The following is a 22119-nucleotide window of genomic DNA, read 5'->3' as shown; positions in this document are numbered from 1 at the left end:
CCTGCAAAGGCTGCAGTCGCCGGGACTCAGCTATTCTCTCCTGCGGCAGAGCTGTGAGAGCTGACCTTCAGCGGAGTGCCCTGAGGAGGCCTGTCTGCAGAGTGTCCCCAGATTAGAGGTCCCCCCACAGCTGACTGTGAAACGGTGAATGGCAAAGTCACTGGAACCACGTGGTGGAACTGTCAGGGCAGCATGCCGAAATGGGGAAGCGTGAAGGAAGGCAAGAGCAAACAGAGCAGCTACAGACCGCCCACAACGAGCTGGAAAGAAGCTCCTCAGTGTTTCCCCAGCACGGCCCAGGCCTCCTGTGACCTTCTCGAAGACACGTGTCTGTTGAGTGGGAATGTAGAAGTTGGATGGGACTCAGTCCATTGTCCAGCAGGAAAACAAAGATAGAACAGGGGGAATCACCCTCTATCATGGCTTCAAAACAAATACTCGTATGATCCCGCAATTCCACTCCTGAGGAGGCAGCCCTGGGGCCTGAAAACAGGGGCCTGAACAGGTGTTTGCACACCATGTTCACAGGAGTGTTATTCACGATAGCAGAGGCAGCTGTGAAACAGGCGTCCAATGATAAATGAATGAATAAACACACCATGGAATATTACTCAGCCATGAAAGGGAAGGAAACTGTGTCACACGCTGCAACACACATGAACCTCGAGAATGTTGTGCTGAGGTAAGAGCCTCCGATTACATGAGGTCCCTGGAGTAGTCAGTCTCACAGAGAAAGAGAGATGGTGGGTGTCGGGCTGGGGGCAGGGGAATGGGAATGGGTGTCTAATGGGGACAGTTTCAGAGAAGATGAGAAAGTTCTGAAGACGGAAGGTGGTGACTTTAATACCAGGAGACAGTACACTTAAAAGTAGTTAGAATGGTAAATTTCATGGGGTTGTCTATTTTACAACAATAAAAAAATCCTATTACTGATTTCAAAATTGTCCTGAAACAAACAGGTTTGATCACCAACGAGGGTGTCCAGCCAGCTGGGCTAGGACATTGCCAAGGCCCCCAGGTGACCTGGAGACAGAGCAGGTGTGGTGCAGGCAGGGCCCAGAGCCGGTGTGCTTCCCCGCAGGCCACAGTCCACACAGTGCTTCTGTTTCCACAGAGCAGACGAGGCCAGGACGGCCAGAAGGGCTTCCCGGCTCAGAACCCTAAGCCGATTACCTTCCAGTCCCCTGGAGCCAGGGTGGAGGGAAGCTGCCTAAAGAGCTTTCTTGGTAAAGCCAGCCCTGGGCCTCAAGGACTCAGGGATCAGAGAGGTTTGTGAGTTTGGATAGGAAGAGGTCAGATGTGACATTGCTAAGAGCCATGGCATGCAGAGTGGGGGTGCTCTGACCAGCCACACATCCGGGCTCCTCACCGCAGCGGCCTGGCTGCTGCCACTGCTGGCCACGATGGTGCAGAGGCTTCTCAACCACTGAAGCTTTTGGGGACAATAGGGGAAAGAGGAAAAGCCGGAGCATGGGGCCAGGACCTGCTTCACAGCCAGTGATCGACCCCGAGGCCCTCCTGAGCCCGGCAGAGCTTGGTACATTGAGAAACATCAGAGCACTTAGGTCAGTTGTGAGGGCTCCCTGACCATAATCCGAAAGCTACCCTAACCCAAAACCTACCCCTACCCCTAACCCGACCCCTAACACTTACCCCTACCCCTACCCCTGAACCCTAACCCTAACCTCTAACCTTAACCCTAACCTCTAACCCTAATCCTAACCCTAACCTCTATCGCTAACCTCTAATCCTAAAACTAACCCTAGCCAGCTCCTAACTGCAGCCAGCTCCCTCAGCCCCCACAGCTGGTCCATGCGAGGCTCAGGTGCTCAGGGAAAGGCACCAGTGCCAACCATGGCCAGATTCCGAGCAGCCACGGGCAGTTAATTCACAGCCACACTGAGCGTGGGAAGACTTGATGACCTTCCAGTCGCAGAGGTCGGGCAGCCAGATGTCTGCAAGCACGAGCAGCCCCTCACTCCCACCCCCTCTGAAGCCCCCAGCGCGACAGCTAAGCCGTGTGCGCCACGGTCCTGCCAGCCCTCCTGCTTCGCTCTTGTAGGAAGCAGCTGCCTCCTTGCTCAAGGGTTTCTTGGGTGTGTGCATTGCAGAGAAGCAGGCGGTGTGCCAGGGAATAATGAGGACACCTGGTTCTCAACCCGGGAGAGGTCCCAGGAGGTTCAGCCTCTCATTCGCAACAGACACTGACAAGGGAAGTGATGGAAATCAAATTCTCAATCCCACAAAACTAAGTACAGACCCGGCTGGGTGATCACACCGAGATATAAGCCCCCGGTCAGCCAACTCTGACCGAGCAGCCTGCATTTCCAGGTGCATGAGTCTACAGAAGTCATGGCCCAGAACGGCGGGGCCAGGGAGCCACAGACACCGGAGTCACCAGGTGGAGTCTTCCTACAGCAGCAGACATACAGAGCTGAGCTGAAGACGGGCCAGGGTGGGTCTCACCTGCAGACACGGAACAGACGGACTCCCCAGTACCAGCCCTCAGGGCAGCAGCTGTGGGATGAGAACAGGGTGGACTCAGAACACCAAGGTCTCAGAATGATGCCTTGACCCAGTAAGCTTCCATACCAATCGGTGAGAATGCCAGCTTAGGATAAGGTTCAGAAAAACACCTGATTTAGAGCAGGCAGCAGAATTACCCAAATCCCTTCCCAGCTCAGCAGCCACCCCACTGGTGCTAGAAGCCTGCACATCCTACCCAGCACAGGATGGGTTTGCAGGGTTTGCAATGCCAGGCGAGCCTACGTCCTACCCAGCACAGGATGGGTTTGCGGTGCCAGGCCAGCCTACACGTCCTACCCAGCACAGGATGGTTTTGCGGTGCCAGGCCAGCCTACACGTCCTACCCAGCACAGGATGGGTTTGCGGTGCCAGGCCAGCCTACACGTCCTACCCAGCTCAGGATGGGTTTGCGGTGCCGGGCCAGCCTACACGTCCAACCCAGCACAGGATGGGTTTGCGGTGCCGGGCCAGCCTACACATCCTACCCAGCTCAGGATGGGTTTGCGGTGCCGGGCCAGCCTACACGTCCTACCCAGCTCAGGATGGGTTTGCGGTGCCGGGCCAGCCTACACGTCCTACCCAGCTCAGGATGGGTTTGCGGTGCCGGGCCAGCCTACACGTCCTACCCAGCTCAGGATGGGTTTGCGGTGCCGGGCCAGCCTACACGTCCTACCCAGCACAGGATGGGTTTTGCGGTGCCGGGCGAGCCTACACGTCCTACCCAGCACAGGATGGGTTTTGCGGTGCCGGGCGAGCCTACACGTCCTACCCAGCACAGGATGGGTTTTGCGGTGCCGGGCGAGCCTACACGTCCTACCCAGCACAGGATGGATTTTGCGGTGCCAGGCCAGCCTACACGTCCTACCCAGCAATGGATGGGTTTTGCAGTGCCAGGCCAGCACTTGGCTACCAAATCCACGCCTGCCCTCAGTGGTGAGTGCCCATACTGGCTTTGTCCAGTGAAAACGTGGCTTTTGGAATCAGTTTGGGAAGAAATGGCAACACATAATTAAATGCAGGCAAAACTAAGAGAACTCAGCCCCATGCTCAGGTCTGAAAATACATGCAGAACTTTCAGACGGGCAGAGGCTGGAGAGGGAAGCATTGCCTGGCCTGGATCGGGAGGTCAGGCTGAGCTCGGGGAGGCGACTCACACCCCAGGTCTGCCCGGCTCTCACCTCGGGGTGCAGCCAATTCCAGATGTCTTGCTGGGGGCACTGGTCTGACGACCAGCTGAAGCTTTGCCATGTTTATATGACCACATGCAAATTCAAACAATAGCTGTTTTGTTTCTAAAGAATGAAGCAAAGCCTATAAATCGTCCCCTTCAGGTATACTGGGCTTTATTTGGGACCCAAAGAAACATTTCTCAAGATCTCTAACTGGAGCCAAACTAGTTTAAAATACCCACTTAGACAACTGATGCCAAGTTAGATAAGAGACCACACACCTTGAGACAAGTCTTCCCAATTTGGACCTGGGCAGATAAAAGCCACGTGAACCCATTCTCAGCCCTCCCACAACCTGACACCTGGGGGGTCACGTGTCCCCAGGATCTAAACCATATCAATCTCTAAAAGAAACAGAATAGCAAAGGACGGCGCAGGCCCCATCAGCAGTGAGAGGCCGCAGCACCAGGCACCTACCTGCGGCCGTCGCCGGCGCCTCCTGTGTGTCTTGAACAAGCCTGATGACGTCAGACACGTCGATCTGGTGATCCGTTTCCTCCTTTTTGGCCTCATTGGGCCGTTGTGGGGAAGAATAATTGTTGCTTCCAGGTCTGTTGCACAGGATAAATCTCCAGCAGTCAAACATGAGGCTGCAGGGCAGAAAGATTTTAAAAGGACAGTGAGGTCATGCTGCAGATTCTCGGAACAAACCCGAAGTAACTAGTTACAGCCTCCAGTGGGGTCTACGCCGCCGTGGAGACAGTACGTTAGAAATGAACTTCTTTCTTCTCCAGCGAATGTCCACCTCGTTAGTGTTCACTGAAACAAGAAACCTTCTTCCGTAACTGTAACTGACACAAAGAGTCGCATGAGAAAACATTGTTGACTTCTTCTGCCGAAGAAAAAAACAAACGAGGTTTTCCCCTTGACATGCACACTCCTGTTTCAAGGACACAGAAGCCCCTAGTTCTCCAGGTTGCAGCCTCGAATTCATGGAGCTGGTAACCCTTCAAAGTCAGTGCTGAGTGCTTACTCAGACTACCCAAAACATGTCTAAATTCCCTAAGCACAGAATATCCTCCAGGCTCCAGAAACTTTAGAGCATAATTCCTCACTGGAAATTTGGCAAAGAAACCTACACGAAGTTTTTGGGAAGAACCTGAAATGTAAAGAGAAAACTAGTAGCTGCATTTCAAACCGAAGCCTCTGGCAGCCCTTCCCCTCGAAGGCAGTGACGCGGCGCCTATCCCTGCCGCCATCAGAACATTTATGGCTCATGACTACTTCCCGCCACACCGGCAGGACCCCATCCCTAGGAATAAAGATGGCAGTGATGCTTAAATAAACCGTATTGTGGCTCTCGCCTGTAATCCCAGCACTTTGGGAGGCCGAGGCAGGTGGATCACCTGAGGTCAGGAGTTCAAGACCAGCCTGGTCAACATGGTGAAACTCCGTCTCTACTAAAAAATACAAAAATTAGCCAGGCATGGTAGCACGCACCTGTAATACCAGCTATTCAGGAGGCTGAGGCATGAGAATTGCTTAAACCTGGGAGGCAGGGGTTGCAGTGAGCTGAGATTGCACCACTGCACTCCAGCCTGGGCAAGAAGAGTGAAACTCTGTCTCAAAAAATAATAATAATAATAATTAATTAAAAAAAAAAAAGGTATTGGTGGCTCCAGCAGGGATGTCGCTGTCCAGGCCACTCTTCACGCTGCATCCTGTGGCCCCTTTCTGCTGCTGCCTGGGCCTCGGTGCCGCCCCTGGGAAATCCCTCCTGCCCCAGCATCCTCCTGGGAAGGGGCCACCTGCCTCCCTCAGACCTGAAATCCCTGCTCCAGCTGCTCAGAAGCCCCTGCTGGGGCACCTCCCCCTCGTCATTGTCTTTAGCTAAACCCCATCCCCATCCCCATCCCTCAGGTCAGACATGCAGGTGCACAGAGCACCCCACAGGCTGCTGCTGTCAGTCCCCAGGGAGGCCTGCAAACAGCAATGCCCGGCCCTGGAGAGCAGGCCTGCCACGAGCACCACTGTCCCACCACGTGGACCCTTTAAGGACGAAGAAGCCTGCCCAGGACAGGGTGATATGAAACACTCAGGAGACACCGGGGCCACACCCACGCCCCTCACCGGAGAGGTTGCACTTCTTCACCCCGCCTCTTCCCCAAACACACAACCTCTGAGGGCCCCAACTCCCACCCCACAAATACACTCCCCCCTCAGTGCTCATCAGGGCACGGGCCTCCGACCACCCTACACACACATCCCTAGTGCTCAACTCATCCCTTTGCTGCTACTGTTCAGAACCTGTTACACGTCCCCGGCTCCCGTGTGGCTTCTCATGTGTGTCTTTTGCTCACGTGTGGCATGTTCTCGACTGACTCGCAGAGCCCAGCACGAGGCTGCCTGTGTGTCTCACACCCACCCTCACTGGCCGGTACTGGGACCTGCCTGTGCTCGCCACCTTGTCCTGGCACCTTCTTCATCTCTGCAGAAAGGTCTGGGATGGGCACAGACATGAGGACAGCAGGCACAGATCTAAAGACTTATTTTCAGATTGCTTACATCTCATTTTGATGATTAAAAAGTAGGAATAAAAATGTCCCTGGTAAATGCTATTTTGTCCTTTTTTCTTCCAAATTCTTCTCAGAGAAGTTCAAACACGAGCAGGTGAATCGTGATCTTAAACCTCCAAAAGGGAAAAAAGAAAGGCCAGGTGTGTGCATCGTGTTTATCCCCCGGCTGCAATAGCGTCCCCAAGCTAGGCTCTGCGGACACCAGGTGCACGATGTCCACGTCCTCCCCATCCTGAAACCAGCCCAAGAGCCTTTTCCTGCTGTTTCTCTCCGCAACGAGGAGAGTATTAGCATCTCAGGTGTGTGAGGCGCACGTCCTCCCCATCCTGAAACCAGCCCAAGAGGCTGTTGTGCTGTTCTCTCCACTATGAGACAAGACTCTATAGGGTTCACATCCACTCCATCTCAAGAAACGGTGGGAAAGACCCAGGTGAGGGACCTTTGCTTTCACCCAGTGAAGGCTGCAGGCAGAACACTCAGCCCTTCACACTGACGTGGTGGAGAAAGGGTGCAGCCACCCCTCCCTTCTCAGGGCAGGTCCAGGCCGTCCTCTTGGGCAGCAGGAGCAGGTCGGCACCTGGGGCCGGGGTCTTGGGGCAGGTGTGGCCCCTGCTTGCAGGTTCTTCCTTCCTCTAGGATCTCCCTCTTCCAGCTGCCTCAGACAACAGCTCTCATGTGGCGAAGGACATTGGCGTTAGCCCCAAACCACGTAGAGTCTGGAAACTGCTGTTTCTCCAGCAGTAGGTTTTCCTGAGAGGTAAGGACACAGACTTCCCTGCCCTGAGAGGACAGATGACGAAGCCAAACATCAGGCCCACGCGGTGCCGTTCACATCTGTTCTTCTCAAAACTCAAGACCGGCCTGAGCACAGGGCATGGAACAGGTGCCGCTGCCCTGGGAGTTTCTGCTTTTCCCTGAGCAAGGCCCCAAGAGGCCCAAGGCTGGACCAGAGGCCCAGGTCCCCTGGACTTTGTCAGCCCGGGCTGAGCAAGGCGCCTTGTGCGCACACAGAGAATTAAATCTGTCGACAGATGTGGACGTGGTCACGGGCGGCTATAACTCGGCCCAGCGGCACGGAAGACCCAAGTCAATGCGGATTCGGAACTCGTTTGCTGGGTCCTCGTGGCAGACGTCAGCCACGTGCGCCGGGGAAGCAGTGAGCTTGTGGTCACACAGCATGACCCGTCCCCCATCCTGGGCACTGGGCACTAAAGATCCCCGCTGCTGCCACACGGCTTCCACTCATGACACTGGGTCAACAACTGCACATCGCCAGTATTAATAATGTGGAGTAGAGGTGGGGGCGGCGGCCCTAGGCCAGGTGGAGCTGGGAGAGCTCCCCTAGAGTGAAGGCTGAAGAGCTGTGGCCCGAGGCTGGGGCTGGAGCTGGGCAGGCCATAGGGCACCTCCAGGGCTCTCTCTGCTGCTGCAGGGCGAGAGGCCAGCTGGGCCTCAGCACAAAGCGGGTGCCGGCTGACACCCCTGACTTCAGCCCTCACCCCAGTCCCCACTGCCAGTCAGGGGCTCCACCTGCCCTGTCTCCACCTCACTCAAGTCCACCCACCTGGACCCAGAAGCAGGGCTGTCCCCATAGGAGTGGGTCATGCCTTCTTTCTGCATTTCTCTAATGAATGACAAAACAGAAAAGTGAAGACGGAGGCTGTGAAGACGGAGACTGTGAAGAAGCCTGGTGACCCGCTCTGTCCCCACATCATCACGTTCTTACCAGTTTGCTTTGATTTCCACCACGATGAAATTTCAGTAACACTCTTCACTTTCTCAGCAGCTGGGGCCACATGACCCCAACAGTGAGTTACGTCCTGACTTCCATCTGGGGCATCCCACAGCTTCCCAGCTCTGGTTCCAATGGCTGCTGAGCCACCACTATCCCTGCCGTGGAACCCCATGGGGACGATCCTTCAGGTCTCTGAGGAGACCCCGGGCATGGCTGGGGAGGCGGAGTGGGGCTTCCTGTGAACCCCGCAGAGCCGGCTGAAGGCAGCCCCGATGCTCCACTGAGTCCGGCTCAGGCTGGGCTCCTGACCACATGCTCACGATGGCGGCCCTCACAGATGTCCAAGAGATTCTCGGTGGCCAAACAGCGCTCCGTATCCTACCATGGGCTGGAAGCTCAGAGAGGTTCACTTTAGGAAGCCAGGAGCGACCCTCATGATGGAGCTTTCCCAAAGGGGGGTGGCCATGAACAGGCCACATGAGTCAGAGGCCACCAAGCCATCTGCAGAGGACTTGAAATTCCTAAAGCGCCACTCTGCCGCCTTCCAGCTGGCTATGCACTAAAGACTGCCGCCTGCACTCTGAACTGGTGCCTGTGCTCCGCCGGCCCAGCCTCCTCTCAGGGGGGTCTCTTGGCCTGTGTGGCCCCTGACCAGTGCCCTCCTGTCCCCTGAAGGACCCTCTGCAGGAATCCATTGGTGACTCAAGTCTAGAAACACCACCGGTACATGCAGAAGACGCAGGCCCCTGTCCCCCCTGTGAGGTGGGAAGGGCTGTGGTGGGGTCCAGGAACCTGCAGTGTGATGCTAGGGGAGGGGCTCCTGTCACCAAGATTCAGCCCAGAGCCAGGCACCTGCCACATGAGAGTCTCATGGCATCCTTGGGAGCCAGTGCACAGTGAGGCGGGTGGGCCGGACAGAAAGCTGGGGGCACACAGAACCTGGTAACTCTGTCTTTACAGCCAAAGTGCTAACCATGGCTGCTCCAGGAGCCTCCCAAAATGATCCCAGATCAGCTCCTGGTGACCAAGGCTGCCAACCGGTGGCGTTCTCAGCCAGCCTACACCACTCATCTCCTCCGTGTCCACTGTCAATCCCACCTCCTCCCACCACGTTACAAATGCAAATTACACAGCCGGAAAGGCAGGGGCCTCTCCTCTGAAGGGACCTTCAGCCAGCAAGAGGCTGCCTTTCCAAGACAAACATTCAGTCAAAGTCTTCCCTGGGGTCCTCAATGTGAGCAAGGGTGCATCTCCAAGGCAGAGCAGACTGGGACCAGCCAGTTAGGGACCAGTTAAAGGGAAACCTCAGTAGGGGGCCTGGGGGGGCAGTGGAGAGACGTGAACTCCAGAGAAGGACGGATGTGAAGCCGCACGTGGCCCCTTTATCTTGCAGCAAATCCTATCACCTTGGCGAGTCTGATGACTGTGCCCCATCCCCTCTGTACCTGGCTGTGCCTGCAGGCCCTGAAGTCAGCACAGACATGGCGGGGAGCCCACCTTCTACTGTGGCAGACCTTTCACGAGTTCCAGCAGTTTCCCATGATCTCGGGTTTCACAGCAACTCTGTGGCTCCCAGGGGAGGTGCCTCCCTCATTTCACAGACTGTGGGGGGTTCTTGGGGAAACCCAGTGTGGGAGACATCTGGGTCCCGGGTCTGTGAGCCCAGACCTGGGAGGGTGGGGCCAGCCCCACAGGATGGGGAGGGGCTGAAGGAGGGTCCCGGGGGATCCTTAAAACCCCCTTCTCCTGCCTGCCTCACTGCCAGCTCACCCCAGAGTCCTCACCACCCCCCCAGGACTGAGAACCCTGCAGGCTCTGGGGGTCCTGTCCCCCCAGCTACCCACAGAGGCTGCAGAACTCAGGCAAAGCCTGGGTGTGTACTCAGTTCTCATGACCAGCCTGCAACCCTTGCCCTACACAGTTTGCAGGTCAGGAGCCTCCCCAGGGCTAGAGGCTCCTCCTCAGCCCCAGCACCCAGTACCCACCTGGCCATGGGGGTCTACTGCCTGCCAGGGACCGACCGCATGACACTCCCGCCAGCAGCCCTGGGGACCGCACTTGTATTGGTGTGGCCAGCCCTGCGGTCCCCGTGGCCACACATCCTGGGGCCTCCCACGGCCATGCCTCGCGGCACATCCTGCCTGGACAGCCCTGAGCCACCTTAACCCCTTCAGGGTCCCGGATCTGTCGGGCGGGAGTTTCCTGGGATGAGCCTGCCTGGGCTCTGGAGTCCTCTCGAGCCCAGCCCTCCGGCAGAATCCTATACAAGGGTCTGAAGCCAGGCCGGGGGCCCGCAGCTGGGGAAGAGCCACAGAGGGCCCACAGCAAGCACGGCAGGTGGAAAGGAGCTCCTGGGAGCTCCTGGGAGAGGCCGGCCCAGCCCGCGGTGCGCCTTCCTGCCCTCCGCCTGGGACAGGCAGATGAAAGATGCAGGTGCGGACGACCCCAGGTTCCCTCCCCTCCAGCCCTAGAAGCCACCCCGACCCTGGTCCCCAGCGCCCTGGCAGGAAGGAGTGGGCAGAGCTCCCGGGGTGGCCCTAGGAGGTGCCCACGGGAACATCGGGAGAAGCCCGTCCCGGGGGTGACACCTGCCGGGTGTGACAGGAGCCCCGTGACAATGCGGAGGGAGCCTGGACGCCTGGATGCTCGCGGGGGCTCCTCCACTCCCATTCCGAGCCCCCCAGACCGGAGGCCTCGAAGTTCCCCAGAGCAGGACCCTGAGCAGGAGCCGCGGGGGCCGATCCCAGGCCGCCCTGACCGCGAGCCTGGTCCCAGCGTCTGTCCCCAGCCGGGCTGAGGGACCCGGGGGAGACGACTCCGCCCCGCCCGACCCTCCTCCTCCTCCGGCAGCGCCCACCGAGCCCCCTCCCGGCGCCCCGAGACCCCTCCCCGCCCCCCGCGCCCCTCCCCGCTCCGCGCGCACCTGCCGCCCGTGGTGCTGCCCTCCCGCGACCGCCGAGCTCCGCGCCCCGCGTCCCGCAGGTGTCCGCGCGTCCTGACTCCTCCTCCCCGCGCCGCGCGGACACTGGGCGGGGAGGGTGAAGGGGAGGGGCTGGGCGGGGCGCCGAGCGGGGAGGGCTGGAGGGCAGAGGGGGAGGGGGAGGGGGAGGGGCGGAGATGGGCCTGGAGGCGGGGTCGGGGCGGGGAGGGGGCAGAGCCGAGAGCGGCGGGGGAAGGGCGGCGAGGCGGGGCCGTGGGAAGAGCCTCCCCCCACCCCCTCTCCGCACCCCTCCCCTCTCCCCACCCTTTGCTCTCTTCACCTTCCCCTCTCTTCCCTCCCCTCCCCCTTGTGCCCGAGATTTGGCGGGTGGGGGGGGTTCGCCGGAGGTGGGGGGACGCGATGGTTAGCGGGGGCGCAGCTGGGCGGAGTCGTGGCTATGGGGTGCAGTTCCTGCCACCTGGGGTTACCCTCGCTCCACCCAATGGGGAGAGAGCTGGACCAGGGAACTGGTTGGAGGTCTTATGGGGCCCAGGCCCCCCTTCCTTGGGCTCACCTGTAAAGTGGGGTTCCCCCCGCCCCCCTGGATCTGAGCCGGCTGGCAGGGAAGTTGTGTCCACTCTGAAGCCCCGCAGGGACCCATCTGGGATCGCCCTAGCTGGACTCTTCCCGGCAGCTTCCCAGGAGAAAGCTGGGGCCACTGGGGTGTGGCCCAGCTGAGTTGACCAGCCTGTGACATCAGATAAGTCACTCAAAAACCCTCTGGCTTGTGTTCTCATCTGTGCAGCCGAACTAGAATGTACTTAGCCCCCGGGCACCCTCGGGTCCACGGGTTAGTGCACACAGAGCTCCCAGCAGTACTGCAGAGCAGAAGACCAGTTAACTAGGTTAACAGCGGAAATCAGGGCTGCCCCGAAATATATCAGAAGGGCTAGGGCTTCCCATGTCTCTTTTAGGGTAAAAAGGTACAAGAACCCACCTCCCTCCCCAGTACTGGAGTGGGTAAGGAGCCTGTGGCTCACAGCACAGGACGCTGTGCCTCTGCCAGGGAGGCCTCTGGTACCTAACGGTGCAGCACTTGTTTGCAAAAAAGCGATAAAAGACTAGGCCGGGCGCGGTGGCTCAAGCCTATAATCCCAGCACTTTGGGAGGCCGAGGCGGGTGGATCACGAGATCAAGAGATCAAGACCATCCTGGTCAACATAGTGAAACACCGTCTCTACTAAAAATACAAAAAATTAGCTGGGCATGGTGGTGCGTGCCTGTAATCCCAGCTACTCAGGAGGCTGAGGCAGGAGAATTGCCTGAACCCAGGAGGCGGAGGTTGCAGTGAGCCGAGATTGCACCATTGCACTCCAGCCTGGGTAACAACAGAGAAACTCCGTCTCAAAAAAAATAAAAAGCTATTAAAGACCCCACCATTCAATTATTGTGTCTTCGAGGTTCAGTGGAAACAGTTTACTGAGAACAAAAACAAACAAACAGACGTGAAGTGGCAGAAAAAGGTGAAAGCAGGAAGAATGTGGACCCAGATGAAAGCATGAAAAATGTGGACCCAGATACAGACTTCTGCACTTTCAGTTGGGGGTTTAAAATGGCTCCATTTAGTGGGTAAAAGAGGAAGCCTGTTTGAAAGAAATGGAAACAAAGGTCTGGCAGGAGGGAGATAACCATGAACAAGGCAGGCATCGGACAGTGCAGCCCCCCACTCCGGGCCCAGTGAGGTGAGAACGCTGACAGGTGACAGGTGTGTGCTGCAGACAGGCGGAGTCCAGGAGGAGGGTTCGTGGACCATGCCTGGCTGCAGAATTTCTCCTGAGGGAAGCCCACATGTTCAGGGACTGGACCCCTGCTCCCTGGAGCAGCAGCAGCAGCAGTGACTGTGCTGAGACCTTGGTCCCCACTGGACCCGCAGGGAGTGGCTCCACTGGGGAGACCCTCCCAGCGTGGAGAAGCCCGGCAGAGACCTGTGCAGAGGCAGGAGAGGGGTCCAGGAAGGGCAGAACCTGCCAGCAGGGGCAGGAAAGGGGAGGCTGGGCTCCTGTGCAGGGGCAAGAGAGGGGTCCTGGAAGGGCAGAACCTGCCACCAGGGGCGGGAAAGGGGAGGCCAGGCTCCGGGAAGGAGGAGGGTTGATTTGAGAAGGACAGGAAATTAAACCCAAGGGAACTCCCTCAACCCAGTAACGTTTTTCACATAATTAGCTGCAGGGACAGGAAGGCCTTGTCACTAGCGATGCATTCGCCGAGTCGGACTGCAGCAGGCTTTCCTTCTCAAAGGTGCCACAGTTAAAAAGGCCACAGTGGGCCCACAGGGCGTTTCTTACCTGGTTTGGTTGCTTAGTTGGTCCATTTCTCATGCTGGCATCAAGGACCTCTGATAACATCACACATTCTGCCAGACTGCCCGGCAGGCTGAGTTAACTATCATTTAATTGAGCAGTAAAAGTCCAAAAGGAGGCTGCTCATGGGAACCCACCCTGAGGATCTCCTGCAGGAGGTGCAAGCTGACAGCACAGGCAGTGACCCTAGCCAGCCACGACCCGGCTTCACACATTTGTGCAGGGTGCAGGCTCAAACCCACAGGCTCATGGGCAGCGGGCACCATGCTGGAACATACTTTGCCAGGAAGCAAGGATTTCCACCTGATACCCTGAAATGGGGCTGGCCCGCAGCCCTCGGGGACTGACGGACAGACAAGAAGCCAGAACGTCTTCTCCCCATGAAAGCTTTCCACCTTGGCACGCAGTAAACCAATGCAGCAAAAATACAGAGGACAAAACCCCAAGATCTGTGCGTCTTCAGAAAAGGCGAGGGTGAATTCTCAAGTGGAAGCAACTCAAGAGGAAATTAATTCAGCCAAGACAAAGGCCCAGAGCAGCACATCACAGGCTGCCCTTGGTGCCCGGCGTGTTAGGGCTGGCAAGCCCTTTGTGCTGCACCAGCTTTCACAGTCGCAGAAGCCTAGTGGGGCACCGGGAGATCACCCACAGCCGCGGAAGCCCAGTGGGGCACCGGGACATCACCCACAGCCGCGGAAGCCCAGTGGGGCACCGGGACATCACCCACAGCCGCGGAAGCCCAGTGGGGCACCGGGACATCACCCACAGCCGCGGAAGCCCAGTGGGGCACCGGGACATCACCCACAGCCGCGGAAGCCCAGTGGGGCACCGGGACATCACCACAGCCGCGGAAGCCCAGTGGGGCACCGGGAGATCACCCACCGCTGTGGAAGCCCAGTGGGGCACCAGGACATCATCCACAGCCACAGAAGCCCAATGGGGCACCGGCAGATCACTGACACAAATGGGTTTCCCTGCGAGGGCAGCAGGAGCAGAGACCTCAGGGAGAACTTCTGCCAGGGTGCCACTACCTACCAATGAGGGGATCCCACAGGAGGTGAGGCTGTGGGGAAGGCTGGGTGGACGCTGTGTATAGCACACCTGCAGACTCTGCACGTGTGTCTGGGCTCTGCACACGAAGCAGGGCGTACGGCTGCCGCTGTGGATTCCATGAGAGCCGTGTGGCACTTACAGCAAGCTCAGGAGCAGGCACCTGGGAAGCTGTGGCACCTGTGCCCGGGACCCCAAAGGCTGGAATCCTTCCAGGGCATCTCCTTGTGGTCACTGTGTCCCATAAGCAGTTTAGGAAGGTTCATCTGCTTCCAAATGGTCCCAGTTTCTCCACTTAGTGTTTGAAACTTTACCACTGGAGATGAAACACTGTGTGGAAGCATCCCTCTCACGAAGATGTCTGCATGGGAAAGAAGAGTGGCCGTATCTTAGGTGGGAAACACCTTTGTGGTCGCCTTACACAGCCAAGGAAGGGGCGGCCGTGTCCTCCCACTTAGAAAAGACCGCAAGGCCCCCTTGTAAACCTGCGGCTGCCCTGGTTTGTCTCGGAATCTGCCTTTCTGTGTCAGACACACGGCGGGCAGAATCAGGCCTGGTCCCTCTGGGGTTCTGGGCAGCTGGAGGGTGCAGGACAGGGCTGCCCTGGCCTCCTCCAGCCCCAAATCTGCACAAACCCTGCCTAGACAGGACAGCGGTACTGCCCCTACCTCACGCCTGCCTCCAGAACGAAGGCACGGAGGTCTTGGCTCCTGCACAGGCCCATCCGGCTCTGCCTCAGGGCTCCAGCAGCCTCGGGAGGAGCCCCCCCTCAACACACCGAAGCTCAGATCCCGCCTGGGCCCACGCCTCCCTCCATTCTCACTGCTCCAGGCACACAGATGCTCCCGTTCAGGTCCACATGCAGCACCAATGCTGTGGGGTCTCAGGTGGCCTGTGAGGTTGATGACATTTGCTAAGGTCCCCAGTGACTTAGCATCTGCAGTTAATAAGATCTGTGGCACAGGACAGATGGGCCAGCAAGGAGGGCAAGCTTGCATTCCCCTCGGGCTTCCCCAGGAAGCTCTGGCAGGCTGGGAGGACCAGGCCTCCTCCTCCCCAGACAGTGGGCAGGGTCACTGGGCATCTCGCTTTCTGGATTGGTGTCTTCTGTCTGGAGAGCAAAGGGAGGTGGAGCGAGTTTGGGTCACTCAACAGGGCTAGGCCTTCCGGCCCCAGTGCCACCCCTGTGACCAGCCTGCTCTGCCCCTCCCCTCGTCCCCACACCCCGCAAAATCACAGCAGTATCTGTTTTCCTGCTACAAGAGGGAGAGACGGTTGTAGGAAAGATGGCTTCAGGGTGAGGAGCTGGAAAGGTGAAGGTGAGCCCACATTAAGATGCTGAGAATCCAAGAGGAGAGGAAAGCATCTCAGAGAAAATCCAGGGAGGCTGCAGGTCATTTACCTGCAGGTGCTTCCCAGCCCTGCCTGTGTGCTGCGCGGGAAAAGCAGCCCCTGCCTGTGTGGTGTTCAGGAGCCTGGAAAACCCCCATGGATAGAATTCCAGGCTTCGAGGCAGCCTGCTTACCCCTCCTGGAGGTGTTTCCCAGGTGGCCCTGAGCTGAGACTCCGTGGGAAGCCGGTGACTGGGCAGGGAGAGGAGGTGTGGCCAGGCGGGACTTAGGCAGGCACCGGCCAGCAGGGACAGTCCAGGATTCACACGAAGGCCCCTCCGGGCGCCCCAATGGAGCAGGGATCTCAGGACCTGGAAGCTGGTGGCGTTTTGAAGTTGGTTTCCAGACAAGGCATAAGACTGAGAGTATGACATGGGCAGGGCCGGATTGAGAGAGGGCGAGGTCAGGGTTGGGACAAGACCACGGCCTCAGAGGCCAAGGGGCATTATGGGGGATCTGTGGCAGAACACCCAGAATTCTGCCAATGTTGGGAGGGGCAGGGGGCAGGGAATTGTCCCCCACTTCAGAGTGGGCAAAGCTGGGTTCGGCTGACAGAGTCCAGGAGGCTGAAGGGCCTGGAGGAGCCTGGGGTTTGGTCAAGAGGAAGGGAGAAGTGGGATAGAAAGGGGGTGCCTAGACCCCAGGAACGAGGTGGAAGGAAGGGGCTTAGCAGAGATCAGTCAGGGAGGAGCTAATAGTGGGGTGAACTAGAAGGGTTGGGAAACCCAGTCCTGAGTTTCCCTTTCTGTGCAGGCCCTGGCGTCCAGGGCGGTCAGCACCCAGGACACCTGGGGTCTCTGCAGGGAACAGCCAGGGAGGGCCCGCAGCACTCACACTGGGCTCTTCACCTCCGTCCCACACAGAAGCACGCTGAGAAAGTGTTCTTACTACACTGTTTCTACTGGCAGAAAATGTACAGGCCACTTGTGTGAATTCATTTATGAAGAAACTGAAGCAGATTTTTATTCTTTATTGCAAGCAGATTCAGGTCTCCTGCTTAGATAGTCTAGAGAAAAGTCCAACATAGTATTATCAAGTCAGTTCATCTACAGAAATAAAAGTTAAAACCAGGAGCATACAAAATAAGCTTTACAGAAATGCTATATTTGGTTTCATTCACAACTTAATTTTTCAAAGCAGATTAATGAATTAACAGTTAAATGTTACTGTGTTAAATGCACCTACTATGTTCAATAATTTAAAAATAAACTCCAGTATTTATGATGATGACGACTATGGATACCATTCATGTTAAATACATTTTTGAAGACCTTCTTTTATTACATTACATAATGAATAGACATTTTAAATGGTAACGCAGACATTTTAATTTTAAGTCAGACACAATATATGCATATTAAAATTCCGTATACTTTGATAAGGTAAAAAATAAAGCTATATAAATTGATATTTAGATTTGTTTTCTGCAAAAGTAGAATCATACTTTCATGACACTTCTAACACGTCCCATCAAAGCTGCTTATAGACACAACATGAGAACCGTTTCGTTCACGTTCACCCACCTTTAGCTAAAAATAAAAAAGATCACATTTGCCAACTGATATATTTCCTGTTTTTAAAGTTACAAATGGGTAACTTCCTAAAGAAATGTAGGATGCAAGGACCTGCACATCAAGCTGTCAGACGCTGAGTTGTCAGATAAATAACAGTAAGATTAAATAAAAGTGGTTTGCATTATTCAACACGAGTCAGTGCAAAACACATGAACAGAGTGGTCTGAAGGAGGAGGCTGGGGGTTTCCTGCTTGGGCACTGGACCCTGGGCCGAGGCTCAACTCAGTGGGGTCACAACAGCATGTCTAAACGTGTTTAAACGCTCGGCAAGCCGAATGGTCACCGTGTGGGAGAGGCTGGCCGTTTCTGGCCTCCTCCCTCAAGGTTGTGTGGCCTGCTTGTTTACCACGTCTGCTCAGACACAAGCTGGGTTGATTGGGGCTTGAAGAGGCTGTGGCCCTGCCCAGCTGGCTTGTGGCAGAAAGCTGCTCCCTGACATGTCAGGGATGAGGTGTGGCGTTGGTGCAGCCAGTCCTACTGTGGCCGCCTGGTTTAGGGCTGAGCCAAGGGGACATTTCATCTTGTGGGGCTGGACCTCCCTGAAGGGGAAAGGGCCTTGTCCAGGGCACCAAGTGTTGGTCACAGAGCAGCTGTGTAAGTGAAGCTGTGGCTTCACCCCCCAGGGCCTGCTCTGCAAAACCCAGACATTCTATCAGGAGGACTCTTCATCACACAGAGGCATGGGGTAGGGTCCAGGGAGCCCCATCTTCTCATGCCTGGCCAGAGGCCCCTCACAGGGCCCTCAGGAAGGAAGAAGAATGCAGTGTGGGACACCAGGCAAGGGTGCATGTGTTTGTGGCACATATGTGTATGCATTCATGTGTGCACACGTGTTTATGTACGTATACATGTGTATACATGCATGTGTTCATGAGTGCAGGAGCCTGCACGTCTGGGGGTGTGTGCATGTGCATGTACATGTGTAGGAGCTCACGTGTGCATGTGTGTTTACATGTCTTGGAACTCATGTCTGCGGTGTGTGTACACGTTTGTGTGTGAGAACTTGCACACGTGTTTGTAGTGAATACATGTGTATGTATGCATGTGTACAGGTATAAAAGTTCATACGTATTTCTGGTGTGCGTAGGCATGTGAGAGCAGCCTGTAGGAGCTTGTACATACGTGCTTAATGTACATGCATGTGTGTACTCACGTGTCCATGTGTAGGAACGTGGTGTGTGTGCAGGCATGCATTGTGTGTGTAGGTTTGTGGTGTGTGTGCATGCATGCATTGTGTGTGTAGGTTTGTCATGTGTGTGCATGCATGCATTGTGTGTATAGGTTTGTGGTGTGTGTGCATGCATGCATTGTGTGTGTAGGTTTGTCATGTGTGTGCATGCATGCATTGTGTGTATAGGTTTGTGGTGTGTGTGCATGCATGCATTGTGTGTGTAGGTTTGTCATGTGTGTGCATGCATGCATTGTGTGTATAGGTTTGTGGTGTGTGTGCATGCATGCATTGTGTGTGTAGGAGCTTTCATGTGCCTGTGGTATGTGTACATCTATGCATGGATTTCCTATGTGTGTAGGTCACACATGCTTTTGTGGTGTCCGTATGTGTGTGCGTGTATGTGTAGGAGCTCACACACATTTGTGTGCATGCATGCCTGTTGGAGCTTGCATGCCTGTGTCCATGTGCATATGTATGCATGTGTTCCTGTGTGCAAGCCTCCATGTGTACATGGCTGTGAGCGAAGTAGAGCCAAAGTGCAGGGAACTCATGTGCAGCCTGTGAGTGTATGAGACAGACGGTCTGTGGCAGGGACTGGGTGTGGAGCAGCAACCGTGTATCTGACCAACATGCTGAGTTACAAGTTGGTAATTTATTAACATGTGCAGCAGCGAATAAGATTTTTAAAAACAAAGTGCTTCAAGTTGACATTACTTGCTTCAAAGTTAAAGGCAAGTAAATTCTAACTAGTGTGAGGTGGAAAACTGTGGAGTCACAGCTGCAACGTCAGTCACTGAGGGTCTTCCCATCCTTTTATTTTTTGTCTCGTGCCGCTTGTCTATTTCAAATTATCAGGCACATTCATTTAATAATTTCCCAAGCAACTTTTAAAAACATGTTTGGGAGTGTGTAAGATTGAGTGACTGTCACACTAAGACTTGTTGTCAGAGGTACGTGGTGACTATCTCGACACAAGCAGACTGGGCCCCAGCTTACTAACCCTTCACGTGAGAATCTTCTGTTTTTAAGGCTGAAGGATGGAAATTAACAACACATAGAAAGCAGATGAAACTGCAATGAATTGTAAAGAAGAAGCGTAGCAAATTATCGTACCTTAAATATGCTGTTCAACTAATCGCCGGCACCAGAAATACCAAGAAAGGAAGTTGTGTGTAGGATAAAATCAAACCTGAAATTCACATTCATCAGAGACTGGAACGTTCAGTCAATACTCTCCCCAGAATCTAAATGTAAAGTGGCCAAAACTTCATAAACTTAAAAAGGAAAGCTTTAAAAACATAGTTTTAAAATTAGACTGTATGTTAAATAAACGAAGAGATATAAACAGCTATGAAAATACTTCAGTGCAAAGGCAATTTTAAGATTTCTAAAAAAATACATTACAAATAATTTGTTAACTGAGCATACAGAGAGCCTGTCTCCCTACAGGTATTACATTTACACCCACATTGGGTTCTTAAAAAGGGCTGTAAAAATGCACACACCGTTGTTCGCGGGGTGGCATGGGCAGGACTGCCAAGCCAGGGCGGCCGCACAGGGACCTCGGGGCGGGACGGCCCCGCGGGACAGCGTGGAGTCCTCTGCATTCTGTCTGCTCAAGCCAGCTGCTCCCTACCCTAATCTTTGGTGTGGTGTTTGTCACCTTAGTTCATCCCAGCCACTGTGTTCACTGTTCTTACAGTTGATTTATCCTCTAGTTCAAATAAATATTTTCTAGGTAAAAGATTATACAATCAAATGGTGAAATTTGAGCTTCCAAAAACACCTACTGTCAAGCACCTCGGAACCGCCCTGGGCTTCCCCTGCCACGGCCCTGTTTCCCGGTGCGGTGTGTGCGGGCGGGCGTGAGGACGGCACCTGCACATCCGATGATGCTTTCCCAAAAGGCAGCAGTTTCAGCGTCTGAAGTCTGAATTTCACACTGAAATGTCTTCTTTAAGGACCATTAAGGCTACGTAAAGGTTTGTAGAAATAGAAATGCCGGTATAGAGAGCAACAGGGACTTCCTATCACAGCAGCTGTCGCTGAACAGAATCCTAAGAGGAAGGAGAGCCCTGCGTTGGGATGTGGGGACACGGGGACAAGGGGATGCGGCGAGGCAGAGCCTGGCGGGTGGGGGCGCAGTGCTGCCTGTTGGAATTGACCCCCTTCCTGTGGGCCACCCCAATCAGCCCGAGACAGGCTCTGGGGCATGACCGCCACCTTGGAGGTCACCCCTCCACGGGGACAGAGGATGTCTGCCCATCACAGCCAAGTATCTGTCCCCCTGGCCCTCACACACACGAGATCAACATTCTCCCATAAAAGTGGTGGGGGTGGGCTGATGGCTCTGTGCTCAGGCGAGTGGCTGACGGACATCCTGGCACTTCTGCTGCAGGGCCGGGAGCTGCTGGCATGGCCCTGTCCTCCCACGTGGCACTGCTTTCTCCAGGAGGCTGCCAGTGATGGGAAGAGACCGCAACTCAGCCAGCCTGACACACAGGGCAGGCGGGCTCAGCTTTACCTGCGGGGAAACGCCCCCACATGAGCAGGGCACAGCCTTGCGTCGGTGGGGATGACAGTATCCGAGTGACCTGGCCCTTCCCACAGCATGAGGATTGAGGGTTCTTGAGTAAAGGGCACACTGCCACAGCTTCACCTCACCCTACGGAGGGCATGGGCGGCGGCCAGGCAAGCAGGACACAGCAGTGGGCAGCGTCCACACGTGGGCCACCACGGGTCCCTGGATGGCTCTTCTCTCCCAGTGACAGCAAAGACTGATGATGGCAGGTGGGTGAAGACACAGGCCTGGGGGAACGGCCTCTTCTGCATGGTGCACAGGGTGGGCCGGCAGAATGTCCCTTCTGAGTTGAGCTGAAGGCCCAGAGGCCACCACCATGGCTGAACCACCGCAGCGCTAGTCCAGATGGCCAATGGCCACGCTCGAGGTAAGGCCTGTGGCCCCTCCTTGCCTGCTGGGGGCCAGGAATAGGCACAAGCACAGTCTCCACAGGCTTGGGGGTCGCCCATCACACGAGCATTCCCACAAGGGACCCAGGGCAGCCGGGCATTGAGCTGGAACTGCAGGAATGATGGGAACAGCCAGGGGCAGGTGGGGGCTCCGCGGACACCTTCCCCTTCCAGACTGCGAGTGTCACCTGCTGAGGCCTGGACCTGCTCCAGGTGGCCGAGGGACAGGTGCTCTGGTAGCCTGGGCTCTGCAGAGAGGCAAGAGGGGTGAATTCTGAGTCTCGGTCCCAAGGCTGTGCGCACCCATTCTGCTGAGAGAATGAGAGACACACAGTCAGTCTCGGGGATCCCCATGGGGCTAAGTCACTCTGGGATGCACTCACGACCGTCACCTCCTGCAGGAACTGCCAGACTCAACTGAGGACATGGCCTCATTCTGAGAGATCCACCCCACCCCCCAACCCCAGAGAAGCCACACAGAGGCAAGGGGTCTCTGCGTAGGAACGAGCACCTCTCCCTTTTGGTACTAACAGAGTACCGTCCTCCTGTCCCACCATCCCATGGAAGAACCCAGGGGCTCCAGGGATACAGGCCATGGACAGGAAACCTACAGGCCTCCTCCCTGTTGCTGGTGTCCTGTGCAGTGAGAGGTCAAATGCCCTCCCGTACCCAGAGACCCT

The 22119-nt window shown here is 55.9% G+C and overlaps 2 protein-coding genes across 25 annotated transcripts in view; both read right to left on the bottom strand.

Annotated features, from left to right (window-relative positions):
- MCF2L (MCF.2 cell line derived transforming sequence like) overlaps positions 1-11012 on the bottom strand; it is a 219336-nt gene extending 208324 nt beyond the window's left edge. For all 7 annotated transcript variants that reach the window (XM_078333543.1, XM_078333672.1, XM_078333836.1 and 4 more), the window contains exons 1-2: positions 10930-11012; positions 4173-4345 (exon numbers count right to left, since the gene is read on the bottom strand). In XM_078333543.1, the coding sequence (XP_078189669.1) occupies positions 4173-4268 (96 nt within the window). In that variant the 5' untranslated portion in view covers positions 4269-4345; positions 10930-11012. The remainder of the gene's footprint in view (positions 1-4172; positions 4346-10929) is intronic.
- A 5667-nt stretch (positions 11013-16679) lies between these two features.
- The window catches only part of ATP11A (ATPase phospholipid transporting 11A), a 184623-nt gene continuing 179183 nt past the window's right edge, over positions 16680-22119 (bottom strand). For 6 of the 18 annotated variants that reach the window (XM_009005295.5, XM_017970536.4, XM_017970513.4 and 3 more), the window contains one exon: positions 16680-21750. Coding sequence is in view for 6 of the 18 variants with exons in the window: in XM_017970513.4 (XP_017826002.1) it covers positions 21499-21750 (252 nt within the window). In the remaining 12 variants the exon portion in view is untranslated. The remainder of the gene's footprint in view (positions 21751-22119) is intronic. The other 12 variants (XM_009005346.5, XM_017970546.4, XM_009005027.5 and 9 more) reach the window with 2 other exon arrangements.

The sequence above is a fragment of the Callithrix jacchus genome, chromosome 1 (assembly GCF_049354715.1).
Source record: "Callithrix jacchus isolate 240 chromosome 1, calJac240_pri, whole genome shotgun sequence".
NCBI lineage: Eukaryota > Metazoa > Chordata > Mammalia > Primates > Cebidae > Callithrix > Callithrix jacchus.
The sequence above is the reverse complement of the archived record's forward strand: the minus strand, read 5'-3'. Positions and strand labels throughout refer to the sequence as shown.